General features: G+C 36.3%; 1 protein-coding gene across 1 annotated transcript in view; it reads right to left on the bottom strand.

Moving 5' to 3' along the window:
• Positions 1-21,112, bottom strand: part of tmem8b (transmembrane protein 8B) — a 106,879-nt gene that overhangs the window by 16,252 nt on the left and 69,515 nt on the right. Inside the window, 2 exon segments of the mRNA XM_043238291.1 lie at positions 285-381; positions 12,073-12,452. Of these exon segments, the coding sequence (XP_043094226.1) occupies positions 285-381; positions 12,073-12,452 (477 nt within the window).

Raw genomic sequence — 21,112 nt, 5'->3', positions numbered from 1 at the left:
ACATTGTCTGCCCCTAGTCTTTTTTCTATACTGTACTTTACCACAATATACCACTGTAACTATATATTTGCTAAATCACTCACTTTTCACTATATAACATATGGTTGGATAACTTAGCATGTTATTATTGTGATTTATTTTTTCGAATAGTAAAAAGAAAACGCTTTTACTATTATATTTTACCTTTTTATTTTCTTAGAATTGCAAACAATATTTAAAAATGTGATGATGACTACATATGGCTTAATGAGTTTCCTCTTAGATTAAATGATAGAATGTCCTACCAGATTCACACGAGACTGATGTGTTGTCGTGAAGGGAGAGTGGCATCCCATGATTCAGGCAGCCAAAGATCGTAATATTCTCTCCTCTCACTGAAGACTGGAGGGGGAAAAAAAAGACAAAATAGGTTTGAATCCTGTAAAAGATAAGTGAACATCAAAGTTAATTAACAAGTTACTTTGAAACACAGACAGTGGGTGACACAAAGCGGGTCAAAGAAGGGTTTGGCAGGCAAAGGAAAGGGCTGTGATATAACCGTTGGAGATGTGATAATTTCATAGAAATATCAAAGGAAAAGAGGTTCTTTGTAGATGAGCGAAAGGCCAATCATCTCCCAGAGCAAGCCCCTTATCCATAGACATCTGAAAATAAAGATGTTCGCCCTTGTCTTTCACCCGTTCATAAATAATACAGAGAGGCCTGATGAATAAGCGAATCCAGGACATGAGGCAAATTAGTGATCTCTCACACATGCACAAACTGTGGGAGAGAGCAAGAAAAAATAACGCTTTGAAGCAAAGTATCATGTTCTCTGACTAATCATAGCTATTCATTACATTTTATGACAGCAAGCAGTCAGATAGCAATGATCATTATTCAGTGATTATTATAGCAATGATTAGCTCTTTTTTCAATGACATGTCATGTTCTTGGTGCTTTCTGAAGAGACAATATGCAAACATGACCTCTGCATGGGAACTCGTCTTTAGTCTTTAATCTGGACCTCGGGAAAAAAGAGTGCTCAAGTGTCTGAATGTCTTAAATGTATTACAGGATCCTCAAAGTACAATACAGTGCAATGCAAACAGCTGTTTTCAGATTTAAAGGTAAAGTGTATAATTTCATGGTTCGCCAAACAGAACTGAACTTGAAGCAGGCAGGTGGTATTTATTTATTTATTTAAATATGATTACACGTATTATATATATAATCTGTGTATATACACACACACATAGCATGCTAAAAAAAGAGACACCATCTAGATTTAAGCAAGAGCCTCTGCCTCCTAAATCTTTCAGTAGTTTGAGCGAGCAGGTTCTCCATTTGGCTGAAAAATTCGAAAAAATGTTACATTTTAAAATACACTGATTTGTTAAATACACTGATGCAGGCTTTCAAATAGCTCTGTCTGATCAATTTACATATATGTTATACATAGCCAATTTCATTTGTCATTATAAGTAGTAATAAGCTGAACTGCAAATAATTCTGATACACGCAATCATTGTCCAAAAATATCTGGTCTGTGGCGCAGTCTATTTTCAGTTCCTCAAAACAGCAACGCGCCACAAAGTGTCAGACTGAAAGTAGCAGACACACTTGCGCCGCATTGCACTGGGTGTATGATAGGGCCCTAAAGCTTAAATAGAGAGTTGTATATATAAGAAAAAAAACAAGTTTTGGAGTGCTGAAGTACAAAATATGTAGGTGACTGTATTTACTGTATTATTTCGATAGATGTTTCTAACACACTTTAAAAGCATGGTTTAATTCAGTGCTAAAGTAATGCCATGTAAGCTGCTGGTCAAGCGAAAGGTATTTATTTCCTTTGTTCAACTTACTTAACTTAAGCAAGTATTTTACTCGAAAACAATAAGTAAATTATATCAAAAAGTTGCAGTAAAATTGACTTAAAATGTGTAAGTGCACATTATGAAGATTTTATGAAGTAAATCCAAGTTTTTGTTGTTTTTTTTTAATGCATGTACATATTCCAGAATGGCAATATCGATATTCACCAGGCTCCAATTGTTATACATTGACCATCACACAGTCCTGACAATAACCCTATTAAAATAACCTTTGTCATGCTGGAGTGGAATTTAACCAAAAAAAGTTAAAAACTTTAATAGACTTCAATGGACTGCCTTTAGCTTTAGCTTTTATACTGTGCATTGTTGTGGCATTATCATGCAAGATTACAGCATTTATTGCCATCAAGGGTTTGATAAATTTTTGGCCGAGATCTTATATTGACAATGGGAGAGACAAACCACCCTGTAAAGTTGTCTCCTGCACATCCCAAAGACTCTGAATTTGGTTACGGCCGCAATGCTGTTGCCAATTCATACAAGTAAATGATTCTTCATGCCACTATTTCACAATTTAAGTCTGGTATTGTCATTCTGGAAAATATGACATGGTTGTTTAAGAATTAAAAACGACATATTATTTCAGTTAGGGCTAACGGAGACCATTGCAGCGTTTGCCAGAAACATGTTGTTTGCAATAATGATCCAATCTTGAACTCTTCAGTATTTGCTTATTTAAACCCAAATGGCTAGGCCGTGTTTATACAGTGACGCATATTACCTATTATAATCTCAAATTAACTACGTACAAAATAACCATACCCTGAGAATTTCTATACTCACATTCATAATATCTATTGTGTCTGTTTTAGCAAGCTTTAGTCATCCATCATTGTAAATCTCTGGCATTGTCTCTTTCCGCATAAGGCCTGACAGCTGTACAAAATAGAAAATAAAGAAAAAGAGCCACTGTCTTTGACACAGGACTGTCTGCAACCATGTAATCTAAATGAACCAAGAGCGTCTCAACCGCAGGCTTTTATCGAGCCAGTGTTTTTAGTAATCAGTACAACAGCAACTGAAATTTCCTGGCGTCTCTTTTGCTCGATATTCAGCGTGGAGTGCTTTAATGTCAATGCTGTGCCAAGCACCTGTGTCGAGCTGGCCTCAGACCAGACCCCAATCAGGGATGTAAGTTTTTAACAATGACGGATGACCAGCTGGGTTCACTCAAGGCAGCTCTTGGCTGTCATTCAAGACAGTTTAAAATTAACAGCCCACAAAAGTTTCCTCCATGCATTTCAAAACTGTAGTGACCACAAAACGGTTGACACGTCTGCTGTCAAATGTAAAAGCCGCATCTACCGCAGTATTGGCATTCACTAGACAGGGCAACACCTGATGAGTGGAAAGAATTGATTGCGACAGTAAGAGAAGCAATGATGAGCAGTGTTAAGAATGAATATTACGACAATTACTAGGATTTTTTTGCATTCATTATAAGAATTGCGGCTGTTTGGAAACATACTTGTTGATCTCTTTCTGTGGTATGACATACATCCACGTGCAATGAATTATCAAAAAATACACAATTTTAGAGGTTCAATTTGTCAGTTGTTATTTGGATAGAGGCTGATCTGAAGCACTTTATTTTACGGTTATTAGTATGCATATTACTAAAATATTAGCTATTTATTAGTTCTTAATCACATATTAATGCAGTATTCTATATGACCTTATTCTGCATCCCTAATCCTACTCAATAGCTAAACTGCCTTAACTACTACCTTAACTACTACCTTATGTTAATAGACAGCAAATTAAGAATTTATTGAGGGAAATATCATAGTTAAGTTACATATTCTAAAGGGTTACCAAAATGAAATTCAACACAGATGAATTTTTTCACACAAGATCAATAAGAGGTAATCAGCAAGCAGATACAGTAAATGTTCATTTCATACCGATTCATTTACAAATACTAATTATTTTAGAAATTAAAGATGTTTATGAGTGAGTGGCTGAATCATACTTGCTTCCTACTCATTGGATCACATTGGATTATAAACAAATACAATAATAATTATCAATTACTCCACCCGTGTGTTTAAAATTGAAGGACTTCTGCGTAAAATGAGACCATTTTTATCCATTTAGCACAAACTATTTTGAAATGGAAAGGTTTTGAATTTGTGTATGCTTGATCTCTCAAAAGTAGGAAAATAGAGTCCCCTAGAGGACTCTTTGTTCAAATTTGGTCTATTTTCTGTAAAATAAGACCATCATTTATCAATTTATCATTTTATCAATTTACTCCAAAATATGTGGCACCGTTTTCAATTCAGGTATGCATACTGCAGCAGAGCTTAACGGGTTAGACTGCCGTTTAAAAACACTGTCACCCTCACAATTGTGTTGCTTTCATATCAGCACACTTGTGATAATGCACGAATATAAATAAAATAATACAAAGCAACAAAATAAACACAATTAAGTAGCACATGCTATTTAATTCACTGTGCTTAAACACTGGCCAAACTGAAAGCATTTTATGCTGCCAGAGTAAAATGGCTGAATTACATCTAATTTACATCTAAAGCACAGAGAGCTTAATAAATTGAAGAACGGGAAAAGAACAATGACACCCAGATTGAAGGAAAATGGAGGTAAATCAGATTAAAAACACTCTTTGTCTCTGCTCTCTTTTAAAGCTGATGGGGTCCAGTTATTTAGGTCTGTTTCAGATCTTTTCATGTGACAGTACTCTGAACTTTTTTTCAACTTTTCATCTTTAGTCAATGGAGTATAAAAAGAAAAAAAAGTCTTTTAACTGCAAAGTCTTTCAACTGCAGTGCCATTAGAATCAGGCTGGCTTCCCAAAGCACTAAGAAAGATATTAGTTGCACACAAGTACTTAATCTCTATGGCAAGTATCCCAATAGCGTTGTTATCTAAGCGGTGCGTGAAAATGTTGGTAAATTGATAAGAGCCTCTGACTACTCGTAACCCATTACAACTTGGAACTTTTCCACTTACTTTTGTAGTTTATTAGAGAAGGGGACACATAATAAACACTACTAATGCGTCTTTATTATTGCAAACCTATTGTACAATACAATCTAGAATAAAAAAAGCGCTGGTTACAAAATGGCTTTTTTTAGAGCAATACTGCATTAATGGTATAATCATGTCTGTGAATGTCACAGTTTTACATTTTTACGCAAATAAAAGGGTAAAAAAATTTGTATAGGCATTATTTCATAGCATAACTAACATATTAGAAATAGTAAGATGATTAATTGTAATAATAATAATAATAATGATTATTATTAATAATACTAATAATGCAGATCTTAAATTAAACTAAACAAAATAGGCAGCATAACCCAAGTGAGCGCACACACATACAGTACCACATACACATTAAGTGCCCAACATTAGGGCTGCATTTTGTTTATCGTCCCATTGTAAAATAAGAAGTTAAGATAATCTTGAAGTGTAATTTGTAACATTATCTGTATGTCTTGGAACAATTGATTTTTCCTGTGTGGCATTTTTACTGAAATGCTATCCAATTCACATTCTGTTTGCAATATTACAGCTTTGTTTACTAATTACAAATATGCTATTTCGTTAGTCCATTCCGAGACTGACATATTTTGTTTGTCAGGCTTTGTTTTTAAAATGTCTTTTGAGGACCTGGTATATTCACAGCCTGCCCTCAGACTTGAAGGACGTAATTACCTGCGGGAGCAACGAACACTTGGCTCCTGCAGAAATCACTTAAGACCTGACGGCAGGCTTGAGTCCGACTTGACCTCAAACTGTCCATGAGAGCCACTCAGAGCAGCCGGAGGGGGGACGATTCAACACACACCCTCACAGATACACAGACTCACCTTCACAAAGGGTGGGCTTCCTCACACACAAACATACACACTTTTCCTATCCTCTGGCCTGTACCGCAGCTCATTAGCCCAACACACTGGCTCAGCTCTCACCTCTTGGCTTTCTGTCAGCTGTACATGTCTGCTTGAGGACAAACTCATGAGCTGAAGGGAATATGTGCATGTGTGTATGCCAAAGAGGTGGGCTAAAACAATTACAAATAAGAAGGTCTAAAATTCTGAGAGGTTATGAAAAAGCTATTTGTGCTAATTGCCATTCAGAAGTGTGGGTTCAGTAAGTCATTAATTGAACAAAAGAGACAGTATTTCAACAAAAGAAGAAACTTTCTTTTGAACTGTTTATTCATGAAAGAATACTGAAAAAGTCACATTAAAAAAATAAAAAAATAAGCAGCACAATTGATTTCAACATTGGTGATAATGTTAATAATAAGCACCAATCCAGAAGAATAGACTGACTTCTTTTACACTGAAGACTGGAGTAATGGCTGCAAAATTAAGTAATAGCTTTGCAATAACAGAAAAAAAAAAAAAAAAAAAAAAAATATATATATATATATATATATATATATATATATATTTATTACAGTATTAATGTTTTTAACTGTATTTTTGCTTAAATAAGCACTGCTCTTACTGACACATGTGCTAGAAACATGAAAAGAAAAACTAGTCCAGGAGGATCTGTCTCGTGTGATATGATCAAAAGCGATGACATTCATAACAAAAATGACAAGTCATATGAGATTTAACTCAAGGATGTCATTAATTGAAAGTCTAAAAATACCACTAAATAACAGTACTGTCTTGTATCATTAAATATTACTGGGGCTTTTTTTGTATGAAAATGCAATAACAGTCTTAGCGGATATTGCTGTAGTGAGAATTTGGGTTTATTGATGAAATTAAAATCTGAATTTAGTATTTGATTCAAATATCATTTGAGTGACCATATATTCAACTTACAGACTAGAGGCTTGAGCAGACACACAGCAACTTGGGAAATCTCCATGCAGTGCCTTCAGGCACATCATATCTAAAACCATTATCTTGGCAGTACAGGGCATCAGTGCTATTATATTGGTTTTAAAATTGAACATTTCATCAAACAAGCCTGTAATGCCACTTGTGCTGTTGCTGATTTCTTTGGGTCCCTGAGTAATTGTCACTTTCGTTTCATTAAAAGAAAATTCCTCTTTTCAAGACTTTTTCAAAGCTGCCATTCTGAGTGGATCCTGACATTAGGATAAGCCATTGCTTCATCATTATAGGTCAAGCACTGAAGCTGCTATGACAGCTACTGTCTTCACTAGTACTCTTATTAGTGTTACACTGCCCAATGGGAACCACTAGAACTATTAAAGTGTTGCTGTGATATGTTGTGAAAAATCTCCAGATCAGCTTTGAGGTAGTCCAAATAAACCCTATCTATTTTCATTAATACAATTTTAGATTTTTACCAAAATTGGTAATATTGGCTAAACCCTATATTACCTGTATGCAAACAGGTCAAGTGCAATCAGTTCATCCAATCAGTGATGCTGATTTGCCAATATTCAATAATACCTTTATCCTAGGTTGAAACGTACAGTTTGAAACATCCGCTTACAAAAGTAATTATAACCCTGGAGTAATTATAACCCTGGTAATCACATAAGCAGTGTAAAACATAAAACAAGATCATCCAAGTTTCTTTTTTGGGTTATGCAAATTCTAGCAATGCTACATTTATAATTCCTAGGCGATGTATCATGACTTTGGCCTATTAATATGAACCGTTTCAATGGTCCTACACTCCATGCTGTTAGCATAGTTTGGGAGACGTGCAATTTTCACATGAATTTGGCTCCTGACCGTAATACCACTTTGACAAAATATAATTGAGAGGATTTTTTTGTATTCGAAACCATGCTGTCAAAGCCACAGCTATAACTGGTTGTGCTGACTCAACCTGGTATTTATTTTTGGCAAATATCAAAGTTGTAGCAGTGTTATGTAGTTGTGGCTGGAGGTCAAGAAGTTTTTAGTTCAAGTCCCACATGTCCCACTCCTGAAGCATTCTTGTTTTGTTTCGTTCTTTTCTTTGAGTTGTGTGTTGAGGAGAAGGCATGATTTCCCTTAATGATGTAATCAGGAGTGGAAACTGGAACCTGAAAACCATTGAGGACTGATCAGATGGACCCTTTCTAACAAACCTAGAGAAACAATGCAAACCTGATGACATTTGCTCGTTTATACCTTTCCAACAATGCAGCCATGCCATTTCCCCCCTACTGACTTCTGTTTGAGGAAAACTCAGTCGGAAACTATTCCTCCGTAATATATTTTGGCGCTACAATTCACTTTTCCATTGTCTGCTCTGTCCAGCTTTCTGATGACTTGCCCTGAGTCCAGAAGAGGCCAGGTGCCTGCCGGTTAGAAACAGGAATGGCTCCTATTAAGTGTGGTGCTCATAAACCTGAGATATGTCAATGGAGCAGACATCCATCATCTAGCCGTCTTATCAAGATATTTCCTGATGGCAGCAGCATATGGCTAGAAGATGAAAATCATTTACTTTACGACCATGGCACCCACTCTCACAAGGTTGGTCTGTGGTCTACCTTTAGAAAACCTTTTAAAATTTCCTGGATAGCCAATAAAAGACGAAAATACCACCAGTCTTAAACTACCTTCCAAAGTGCTGAATAGAGAAATTTAATCTTCTTCTTCATAATCCAAACTCATTTTAGCTGAAAATTGAGCAGAGAATTTTTTTTGAAGTTCCTTGCCAAAAAAAAAAAAAAAACTCAGCAGCATTTGTGGCCTAATGTTGGATACCACAAAAACTATATCATAATAATAATAATACATTATAATATATGAATATAATAAAACATATAATAACATAAAATAAAATTAAAATCTTTGATGAGGCACTAAAAGTATAATGAGGGCTGCAACTTTCAATTGATCAAATAAAAAATAATTCAGGGTTCCCACTAAAATATTAAACATTAAATATTTAATTGAAAATTAAAATGTGCACCAAATCAGCATACAAGTATGTTTTCTTATCATGTGACACTAAAAAGTAATGGCTGCTAAACATTTTGCTTTATTGTGACAGGAATAAATTATATTTTTAAATAGATTTAAATAGAAAACGACTTCAGTTTTAAAGTTGTTGTCACGTCGTTGGACTTTGTTATTGTTTTTGTCGTGTGCCATGTGTTCCGTTTAACCCACTTTAGTTAATGGTCCTTATTGTCTTCAGCTGTGTGTAGTTAATTTAGTGATTTACCTGGTGTATTTAAGTCCTGTGGTTTCAGTTATGTTTGTCCGATCTCGTCTTTATGTGCGTGTGGTTTTGTCCTGTCTACCTGCCTGCATTTATATTGTTTTTCATCTCTGAGTAGATTAAATCGTTTTATTTACCCTTATGCTAGTTGTGTGCTCTCCTGCTAACCACACACGTGACAGTTGTGATAATATTTCAGAATATTGCAGTTTTATTTAAACTGTAAGGGACTTCTTTCAAAGAAAATTATAAATAATTTTTTTTTTTTGGTATATTAAATTTTGCAACTTCTTCACCATAACATGCTAATGTCATAAACCCTAAAATGACTGCATAAATGGTTAAATATGAAAACACAGGTGCTTTTATAATATGATTAACTCCATTAACCTCCATTTTTAAACAAAGAGACAAGACCATTGTATTTTATTTATTTTTTGTGTGTTGAAATCAACATTACACCACAAATGCTGTCGACCGGTTTTAACTTGCATTGAACCCAGATTATTACTTGAAATCAGTAAAGATAAACAATATCATACTTTGTTTAGATGTTTGAACTTAAATATTTAACAAGTCAAGAGCTCCTCAATAAAAGTGGTATTATGCTCTCAGCGACTGAATTTTTGATAAGAATCACCTACTCTGGGAAATGGAAATGGGGCCATTATGTGATGACTCTTCACACCAAAGCAGTCGCAGGCATTTAAGCTGTCAAGAAACCTGTTACCAAGCACTCACTCTCCCTTCTTCATCACCAGCTATCATCCCCTCCCTCAATACAGTCATAACCGCTCAGGCATCTCACAGTGTTCACTCTCGCTGCCAAACATCCCACCTTTCAGCTACTGAAAGCCTCATATGTGGCTTTTTAAAGTAACCTTTGCCACAGAGAGCTCATTCTTCTCTCCTTTTCCTGTTCAGCACCACTCTAGGAAACATCCATTAAATGCATCAATTCAATCTGAGAGAAATAGAGGCTGTTTAGAGAACTGTGGCCTTCAACACGGTTTCAGTGGAGGCGTGAGATATCAACTAATAAATAGGTCCATGTGCGTCTTCTGTTTGTTTGGACGTGTGGACTTGGCATAGAATCTTTTAAGGGCTTTTTAGTGACACACAGATAAAGGCAGATACGCATTATCAACAACTAGCTCCGAGCACCTGAGACGAACAAGCATGGTGACATTTGCAACCATCCCCCTTTTAGTTTTACACCTCTCATGCTGTGAGAACAGGCTGACACTTGCTAACATTTGATATTAATCAGGCTACAGTGCATCAAGTCTCTGCCACCCACAAGAATTTAGCTGAAGAGCTCCTGAGTCGTAACCCTGACTCAGTTAAATGCCATATGGGCTCTTGGTTTCAGGAGAAATGTAAAGATCTGAATTATTCATAATCCTTCAAACACCTTAGAAGTGTCTGCGTGACTCCATCAAAGGTATTTGGGTACCAGAGTCCCAGTGGGTATTTCACCTGATCTTTCCAGCAGATGGAGGAACGCTCCATTAAAGATATTCTTTCAACAGAAACATCAAAAAATATATATACAGAATGTAGACGAGGTGCCATAGCATTACATATGGATTTTGCTGAAGCTGAATTTACACTATAACACTTTTCTACCACTGAAGTGCACTGAGACCTGCAAGATGATAATTGCAGAAATTTATGCTAATGAAAAAGAAAGATTTAGGACGATAAATAATGAAGCACAATCTCTGATATTCTGCCATTTTTAGAGGAAGTATCATGCTTTTTTGATGGATTTTAGCCGAGTATATGTAATACCCTCACAGATTTAAGGGTATTACAGATTACGAATGCATACGCTCTGGTGGCTGGTACAAGGTAATCCGTTCTAACATAAAGTAGACACATTTCAGAAGGTAAAATAAAATAAAATAATGCTCTTTGAATGTTTACCTGGATATAAACTAGGTAAACATGTAAAAGATGTATGTACAGTTGTTTGAAGTAATTAAATGAATACCTTCAGTGCATTGTACAGTAAGTTGTTTTTGATAAATGCATGAATGTTTATGTAAAAGGTAAAACCGTGAAAAAAAAATGAAAAAGTAAAGACAGGATATAAAAATTTAACGCCACTATGCATTTTCCTGTTACATTTCATTATCATATTTGTAAGGCCTCTAAAATATCAACCTGAACAAAACTTGCTTAACTTGCTCACTGCTTAAAGTGACCATTTTATGGACTTTTGAAAATGTACCTTTCATGCATTATGCAACACAGCTCTAAGCGAAATGAAAACATCCTGCAATGTTTTAATTTTTATAGTGCATTGTGTGTAAAGTTATTGTCTCTCAAAGAAATAATCACTGTATTGAATTGCATTATATTTTTCCACCCACAGTAAGAAGAAGAAGAAGAAGAAGAAGAAGAAGAAAAGAAAATACAAAGCTATCATATATTTTACTAATAGTAAAGGAATAGTCCTCCCAAAAATGAAAATTATGGCATTTTTACTGACCCCCAAGCCATCCTAGGTGCATATGACTTTCTTCTTTCAGACGTAGTGGTAATGTTTGTGGGTAGCGGCCATTATTCTGAAGCTCCGTAAATTGTATATATACATTGTGAAACTAAGTTATCTGCCTTCGGTGGGTTTTCACAAGAAGTAGATCGATAGGGTTTTTTTGTAACAAAAGTATTTCTAGTCATAATGTGAATACCTGCTTTTTTTGAGAGTGATGACTTCCAGCTTTTCGACTGGCCTATGACTCGATGTACAACGTATGACATAAGTTGTGTCACACATTGAGTCATAGGTAAATATTTTTGTTACAAAAACCCATCAATAAATCAAACGTGATAACCCCCCAATAAATTATAGGTTAGTTTCATAACAGATATATCTGATTTACAGAGCTTCAAATTAATGGCCATATAAAAAAAATTTTTAATTAAAATGCCAGAATTTTCATTCCTTTACAAATTGTGGCATTTATCAAATAAATACAAACTGGTATTTTTTATATTGTTCATCTCTTCTTTTTTTTGCATTAGGAAGACACAACTCTTGGTAAGATTTAAAGCAACTCACCACATTGAGTTTGAGCTCCATGTTGAGGACGCCTCCGCTGTCCAGCACCGGCATTAGGTTGATGGCAAATATCGCTGCCCGGTCTGGGGGGATGGAGATGTTGGGCCCAAAGAAGATGTAGAAATGAACCGAGAAGGTGTCCAGTTCATTCCGTAGCGTTGGCCGGATAGGCCAGCATTTATTTGTGTCTGCCGTGGGTGCTAAATAAGTGATGCTGTCTTCAGCAGTTAACAGAGATCCCTGATCTGAAGCATTCTGGGGCACGTTAGGCAGGCTGGCAGCAGGCAGGGTCTCCGATAGAGAAAAACCCATCGCAGTGCCAAATGACTGGGGCATGTTCATGGCTGAAGAGCCCTTGGAGACACTGGGCTTGGAACAGTCTGCAGAGAAAAGATCAAAGGAGGTGTTTAAAATTGGGACGGCGCCACGTTTTCCACTGAGAAACTTGAAGGTACAGCTAGTTACGAGAGATGTGAAATAAGAATGAAATAAAGATGTCTTGAACTCCGACGAATCCCTTGACTGAAGCTGACAGCTCAAACTCTCCACTCAGGTTACTCTGAGGCTAAAAGCATCTTCCTGTCATTCCCGTGTCTTTGTGCTAGATCTAACTAGCATTTCAGCAGAGACATAGTTTTTTTTCCGTTTCGTGCATACGCTTAGATGTCTGTGGCGAGATGACAGGCCAAATGATTGCTGAGCGTCTATGTAGTCTGAAATGATCTGAGTGGGGTGTGTGCTGTGATTTATGTAGGACCACAGAATGGCCAAGGGATCGTCCGTTTTATCACATTTCCTTTAATAGGTCTCTCAGTTCTACGCAACTTTAATTCCCTGTTGTATTTGGAGTTTAAAGTTTTCATTCAAAATGGTGACTGATTATTTTTTTGCATTACAAAAACAGTGCGTCCCAAAACACATAAAACAAGTTCATGATTGTTCTTAACATCTTTTAATTGCAGGCGTTGTCGTAACATGGTACTTTGTAAATTAGATGGGATTATGGAACACACTTTGATTAAATGTAAATTTGCAAAACAATGCTGCGGAATTGAGATAACTAATTGGCACTGATGAGGACAATAAGGAAATTCTCCACACATCTCATTGTTTCCTGATTGCCTCGGGGTGTGAACGTTACTGAGGACTTGGGAGTCTTACAGTCATATTTCTCTTCTCACCCACGATTATTGCAAAATGCAGTGATTTAGGTGGAAATGGTATCATTATTGAAATGCCAGGTCGTTTTCCCCCCACGGCTCTGTTTGCTGTGTTATCGCTTACAGTATGCATCTCTCGCTTTCCTACTGAAACTCTTTTTTCAGTTTTATTATACATCCAGCCATTAAGCTAGTCATGAGGGAAAGTTTACAATGTTCATGATAGGACTTCAAATTAAGTGTTTTGTTTTGTTCTTTTACACATCCACAATCCAAAAACAGGCCTGATGAGAAAGCTCATCATGCTCAAAAGTGGATTAATTAAATGTCACAGAAGAACTCTTGGTACCTGGATTCTGGCGACCCAAATATTTTATGTGGCATGACATCACAGCACAGCAGTATGAACTGTATCACTGATGTTCATCATAATAAATGAGATCACAACCTATCTAACAATTACTTAATGTGAACATGGGTTAAAATCATTTGAAAGCTGAAAAAATAAGCTTTCCAATATTTGGCTAAAAATATACAATTATTTGAAAATCTGGAATGTAAGGGTGCAAAAAAACCCTTTGTCCAGATTAAGTCCTTAGCATGCATATATCTAATCATAAATTAGGTTTGATATAATTGTGGTAGGAAATTTACAATATCTTTTCCTAGAACTTGATGTTTACTTAATATCATAATATTTTCTTTGGCATAAAATAAAAATGTATTTTGACCCATACAATGTAATGTTGGCTATTTCTACAAATACCTGTGCCACTATTGGTTTTGTTGTCCAGGGTCACACATATGTTACCAAAACATAATTAAATATATACTACCGTTTGCAGTTATTTTTCCTTTTTTTAATTTAATACACACTGAGTTGATCAAAAGTGACTGTAAATACATTTATATGGTTACAAAAAACTCTCTATTTCAAATAAATTATGTTCTATTCTCTATGTTCTATTAACTTTCTATTTGTAAATAAATCGGGATGAAAATAAATGTATCAGAGTTTCCGCAAAAATATTAACTGTTTTCTACATTGCTAATGATAAGAAAAACTTCTTGATGACCAAGTCAGCAAATTACAATGATTTCTGAAGAATCACGTGGCAATAAAGACTGGGGCAATGGCTCTCGAAAATGAAGGTTTTCAACTACATATAGCAATATATTCACATGTTTTACTGTATTTTTGATAAATAACTGCAGCCTCGGTGAGTATAAAAAAGTACTCCCAAAAATGTAAAAAACCACAGACATTTGAAATCTAGTGTGTGTCTACTCTCACTCACACACACACACACACACACACACACACACACACACACACACACACACACACACTTAAAAATGCACAAATAATAATAATAATAAAATAAAGCAAATCAATTTTCACTGAAGGGTGAAATTGGCAGAAACATCTCAACAGAACCTGGCTTGCCTGATTAGTACGCAAATCCTGCAGTCTTTATAAGCCCTCACCGTCTGATCAAATCAACCCTTTTTACTCCTCTGTAATTACATCTACTTTGCCATAAAATTTCATTATAATACTCGCTGACAAAAGCAATGATGGACAAAAGATCACAATTAGCGAGCTGAGGACATCTTTGAGGGCTTGCACTTGAACATGCCGTCTGGTTCAGGATGAGGATGTGTCATGTGCTCTCTTCAGCACCTGTTTGGACACAGGCCCTGCAGCTGAAGGTTAGCTGTACAGCTCAGGCTGAGATATTAATGTTAGAATTGTATCAGAACCATTCTGAACCATTCTCTAACTCAGCATTGTCTATTTAGATATAGATGTGGAAAAACATAAAGGAAAAGTGTCAGAGATTTCTTTGTCAAGAGAGGGTTACCTAGCAACCAAACATCCAGTAAGCGCATAACAGTGGCTTTGCTGGCAAGTGTTTCACATGAAAATATATAACTCTATGTATACTTGGGTTTCTGAAAATAACTCAACACAATCCAGTGTTCCCTAATGTTTTAGGAAAACAAATGCGGGAAAACAATTTGGATTATGATGGATTTGCAGTAAATTAGTTTACAGTAGTTGCACACCAATTAAACTGTAGATGATTTATGGGATGAAACTGTCATGTGTTATCAAGATGATGAGGATGATCTCCCCGCACAAATAATATTAACTGTTCACCACTGGATGAGGGAAATCATTAGACATTGAGAGACAAAGCATCTTATACATTCTGTAAGCCTTTATAGCGTGTGCAAAAAAAGTTTAGCATGAAGTATCTTATGCTCCATTAGCGTGCATTTAATTAATATATTATAATATATTATTTGATATAAACAGTAAAATAAAAATTTTCTATGTGAATAGGTTTAATGTGATTTATTCCTGTGATGGCTGAATTTTCAAAAGTCATTACTCCAGTCTTCAGTGTCACATGATCTTTTAGAAATCAATTGAACATGCTGATGTTGAACAGATCTTGTGGAAATAGAGTTTTTCCCCCTCAGAGTTCTTTGATGAACAGAAAGTTCAAAAGTTCAGAAATCTTTTAAAATGCATTTGCTGTAAATTCTATATAAATGCATCTTTGCTTAAACATGCTATTTTCTATAAAAAAGGACTGACCCTAAACATTTACATGCTGGTGTATATAAACATAAATGCAGCACAAAAAAGCAAGAATTCATACCAGGATGAGACTGTGGCAAAAGTGCATATTGGCAAATAGCCAAATTACAGTCTTATTTTGAGGCATATCAACATCAAGCAAGTTACGAACAAAAACAGTAGTGGAAAAGCTTTTCATAAAGCATCAATATGCTCAGAAGAAATGGAAGGTGTTTTAGGGTCAAATGCAGTCCATGTTAGCCACAGCCATGCTAGCCAAACTGCACACAGCCTACACATACGGGCTGTTGTGTACAGGATGCTTTTATCAACAGCTCTGTGGGCACATAAAGGATTTAAAAGCCGTATGATGTATTCGTCAAGGGAGGCTACATTCAGTGCTGCTTTTCACAGGTACCTTGAAACACTATGGGAAAAAAAGTTCCTCACCTCCCACTGGATATTCACTCTGAGATTAAGCTGAATTCATCCGCAGTAACACGCCTCTCGAGAGCCTCACAACATCTCACAACAGTTAAAAGTGTTTTGATACTGACAGACTGACATGACGTCGCCAAGTAGAGGGGAAAAAATGCTCAGGAAACGCACAAAGCAGTATATGTAGGTATGTATTTTTCATGAAATCAACTCCAGTAGACCCACAAACCCTGACACTGAAGCCAGCTCAGAGCTTTTGCAGCAATATACTGCCATCAGATCGCTGCAAACAAACTCCACCATGTTGTTCGCTTGTGGCTGTCAGCGAATATTTGTTCATTTCTCACTCAATGTCAGAATCACAACCGAATGCAAAACAAAGAAGAGGCATCTTTTTCAGATGTCTCTAGAATACATTTCCTGAGGCGTTATCTTTGGACCACCATGGCCTAATATTACACTTTCTGGGAACAAACTTCAGCTTCAACAAGTTTGGCTTCCGACCGTTTTAGAACCCAGCATATGGTGATGTAAATGCATGCAAAACTGCCTTCTAGGGCCCCGAGATTTCCTCCCTGAGACCGAGTTAGATCAAAGTTTCACTTCTTAACTAGTGCTTACGGCTAATGCAGGCTCAGTTTAGCTAAGTACCATTTTAATGGCACTGCTAATATGTATGATCAAATGTTGCACAAATTATTGGAGATGTGTGAGACAAGGAGTGCCTGGGAGGATATGCCTGTACTGTTATGTAACACTGAATTCATTGCACTCACCTCTGCTAATAAATGTGTTTGTTTCAAGTGATTCCTTGAAGTTAAAATGAAGATTTAGTGTTTAATAAATGATGCGTATTGACTAATTCTAGCATAAATTCTTCATCCTTCACTTCAATCCTCAGTATCTTGCAACAAAAGCCAATCGTAAAAGCACACAAAAGGTCAGAAGGTTTGTGTAGTGATGATGAAAAACAAAGAAAACAAAGCAAACATCATGCTGAACGCAGAGTGAGAGTGCAACTCGTCTCTCATGCTGAGTTACTGAAATGACCCCATTATCTGTGCATCTCTGATGGAGCAAGCGGTCATTTCTACCACGGCCGTCCACCATGTTATTGTTTCTGTTTTTCTTCCTCGTTGTCTCTCTTACTACATCGAGCACCAATAAAGCCTGGTGTGCACCCGCTGCTTTCTAATGACTGTGTGCTGAGCTCGGTATTGATTCAAATGCAGTGTGAAAAGAGTGAATAATGTCACTGAGATTAACAAGGCAATATCTGTTACTGAGGAAACAGGTTGCTGGGCTACTGAGCATTCATTTCTTTGACTTCTTCCATATTGTCACCCATCCATCCATTACATCCATGACATACTTTCAAAATTAATTATCTATCTATCCATCTATCCACTGATCTCCATGCAAGACTGTCTGTAAAACTCTCTCTATTAAGTCCATCTGTCCTTCCGTCCACCCATCTATCTATTCTATCCATCTATATATCTATTGAAATGTCCATCGGTCCCCTTGTCAATTCATCTATCTATCTATCTATCTATCTATCTATCTATCTATCTATCTATCTATCTATCTATCTATCTATCTATCTATCTATCTATCTATCTATCTATCTATCTATCTATTTATAGATTGGTCCCCGTGTCCATTCATCTATAGTATGTCCATCCATTCATCCATCCATCCATCTATGCATATGTCTAATGTCCATCTGCCCAATCATCTATGGAAGTCTATCTATCTATCTATCTATCTATCTATCTATCTATCTATCTATCTATCTATCTATCTATCTATCTATCTATCTATCTATCTATCTATCTATCTATCTATGGGCTCTGCAACCTGTCTATCTGTCTCTGACTGAATGCTGCACCCACTGGGTATGATAAATGTGAAAAGCACAAGCACAGCATAATGCAAGTCTTGAATCTACGCTGTTTCAGAAATAGAGGAAAAGGTCAGATCTTACAGTTGAGCACAAGCTGAGACTTTCATTAAACTCCCACAGTGGTGTGAGGAGATGAATGAGAGGAGTGGACAGATGAGATGTGGGTGGTTGGTACATGTTCCTCAAGCATATTCCTCCCCCAGACTCCTGCCAGTGCGAGTCACACCCCCAATCATGAGACTGGATGCATCTATGATACACATGACTGTACTACAGCAGAAATTATTCAGGGGTCTCTCTTCAGAATCAGAGGCGATCTAGGTCCTCTTCTGAGATGGCCTCAGGTGGAGGTCAAGTAAAACAGAGGAGAGGAAATAACTCCTGCTGTATTGCTATGGTAACTATTCTATGAGAAGGGAAAGGTTTAAGAGAGCATATTGAACAGGAGGCTCACACAGATGCCTTTCTCTTCAGCAGAAAATTAAAAGGTGCTACTTTTACTTAAGTACTATTCATTCTTAGCACTAATACTGTAGGTACAAACTACTTCAAAACATGAGGACCCTTAAGCTATATTGAAATGTAAATCTTTTCTTTTTAAAACAAATTAAGGCTTTAACAAACAGCACAACATGCGAGACAAGATCAAATACTTTAACATGCTCTGTTATTTTAGAAGGAATAAAAACATTCCAGTTGATTTACTTACAAAGGTTTTAAGGGAACGAACAGAAATGAACAGAAGAAAAACGTAGAAACGATAGAAAATGTAAAATATTGATGAAGAGGCCATTTTCAGAGATAGCAGATGTTCTTATCTGAACAATTTACTGTATTTTTAATTTTATCATCGTGATCTATCACCATCTGTTGTAATTATTAATTACCACAATGCATCATTGAAAGACATAATTTGTCAGGCGTAAGGTGTCTCAGAAGAGCACACATCCAATGTTGCACGCTAAAAATGAACAAATTGACAACATTTGACTTTGATGCTGAAGAAAATTGTATATAGAGCAAAGACAAATAAAAGACAGAAAACGGAGCAGTTCTTGTATGACACTATAAAGTTTTGGCAGGCACATCACACACAAAAAAAAACGTGTTAAAGAAAGAAGGAAAGCTTGTTAATGAGGACTTGTAAAGATTTACAATGCAGTATGCCACGAGCAATGCTGATAATCTGCCAACCATTCCCATTCGTTCAAATAATTCCTCAGGTTTAATAACAAATGAATTGAGGCAAAGGTTCCTCTGATACTATATATATATATATATATATATATATATATATATATATATATATATATATATATATATATATATATAGCGTATTTTATACAGTAAAGACATTTATGTTTTCTAAGATTTCTATTTCTAGAATATCCTGAAAAAAAAGCATGGTTGCTGCAAATTTAGATTTACCATCATATGTATAGTTACAGTTATGACCCATTTTATTTTTACTACAACTATAGCATAGAAAGACTGGCCATTTAAGGTGTAAAAGCTGCCTTTGGCATGTATGACGCATAGAAAGCTGACTTTCAACGTGACTTTTCCATATTCTTCAAGAGTAAAGGAGTAAAGCCCTTGCCCCAGGCTTGCATTAGGAATCTTTTTGAGGAAGCCCAATGTACCTTTCCAGCTGTACAATGGGCTGCAGCCTTCTGTTGAGAAGGAGAACAATACTTCCCTTATTCCACTGATAGCACCTATTGTACCACATCAGACACTTGCACTTCAAAGTATACTTCACAATTTCAAGGTGTCTGAGCTACCAGGTGTATTACGGGAGGACGTGTCTGAAAACCTCAAACCACTGTACATGCATCAACACTATAACAAATAAAAAAAAAAAACTTCCCCTGTTATTTCCAAATTAAAACACAATCCACTGATGAAAGCAAGTCGGTAACAAACAGAACATGACAATCAAGATCAAAAGATGAGGAAGCGCAACACCTCAGCAATCTTATGGAAAACAACACTGAGGAACTGAGCAACTGCCTGCCGCACAGACAGCAACATTCAACCTGAGCTCCTAGTCACTTGTTAAAAGCTTTAGCTGCTACAGTGGATTTGAAGTGTTCTGCCCTCCACAGCCTCTACTGTGACTGAGGCCTTGAGCTCATAGAAGCTCTGGTCCTCTGTGGGACACCCGTCAGGCCCACTGTGATGTTCATTCTATTCACACTCTCTAAAAGCAAAGAGTGGTTTAAAAATGCAACCAGTGACTAACAAGCACAAGTGTTTGCTTTTTGCAAGACCCTTGTTTTTTGTATTGTGAGTGGGAGTTTTGATAAAAACCATACCTTTGTGTAACTTGATTCAGAAATTCATTGAAATCTTAGCACAAAAGCACCGCACTAACCTGAAGCTCCTTCAGTTTCTCAAAGTACTCAAGTGTCCGGCCGAGGTGACTAAGGGTGCCAAATAATGCTGTCAAACAGATTAAAAAAATGTTCCAACAAACTGAGTTGTGGTTCTGTTTCATTTTATGCCATCCTATTTAGGTGCATGAAAATGTCCTCACAGTTACGTATCGATGTTTAAACTCTTGGATATATTTTATATATATTTATATATGTCATGAATATTTCACATATGCTTTTGAAAATTCAGTGATTAGTTGATCCTGATAATCGCTTACTATCACAGTTGTAAATACAACAGCTTTATAATTCCACAAGGGGGAACAGATCAGATGATAGCTTTGAAACTCCTGAAGTGTTTTCAGATTTGTTTGCCGTATGCATCAGACATTCAGTGAATGATCCATGGCCATGGCATCCAAGGGCCATTAGTTTATGTAGCTTTAAATTAGTTTATGTAGCTTCAACCTAACCACAAGCACTAACCACTTGTCGGCACAATTAGTAATATTCTTCAGCACCAACTTAAATAACAGTTAATTTCAACCTTTATTCGGTTTACTCAGTT

This window comes from Puntigrus tetrazona, chromosome 5, assembly GCF_018831695.1.
Source record: "Puntigrus tetrazona isolate hp1 chromosome 5, ASM1883169v1, whole genome shotgun sequence".
NCBI lineage: Eukaryota > Metazoa > Chordata > Actinopteri > Cypriniformes > Cyprinidae > Puntigrus > Puntigrus tetrazona.
Note: the sequence above shows the minus strand (reverse complement) of the source record. Positions and strands in the feature narration are given on the sequence as shown.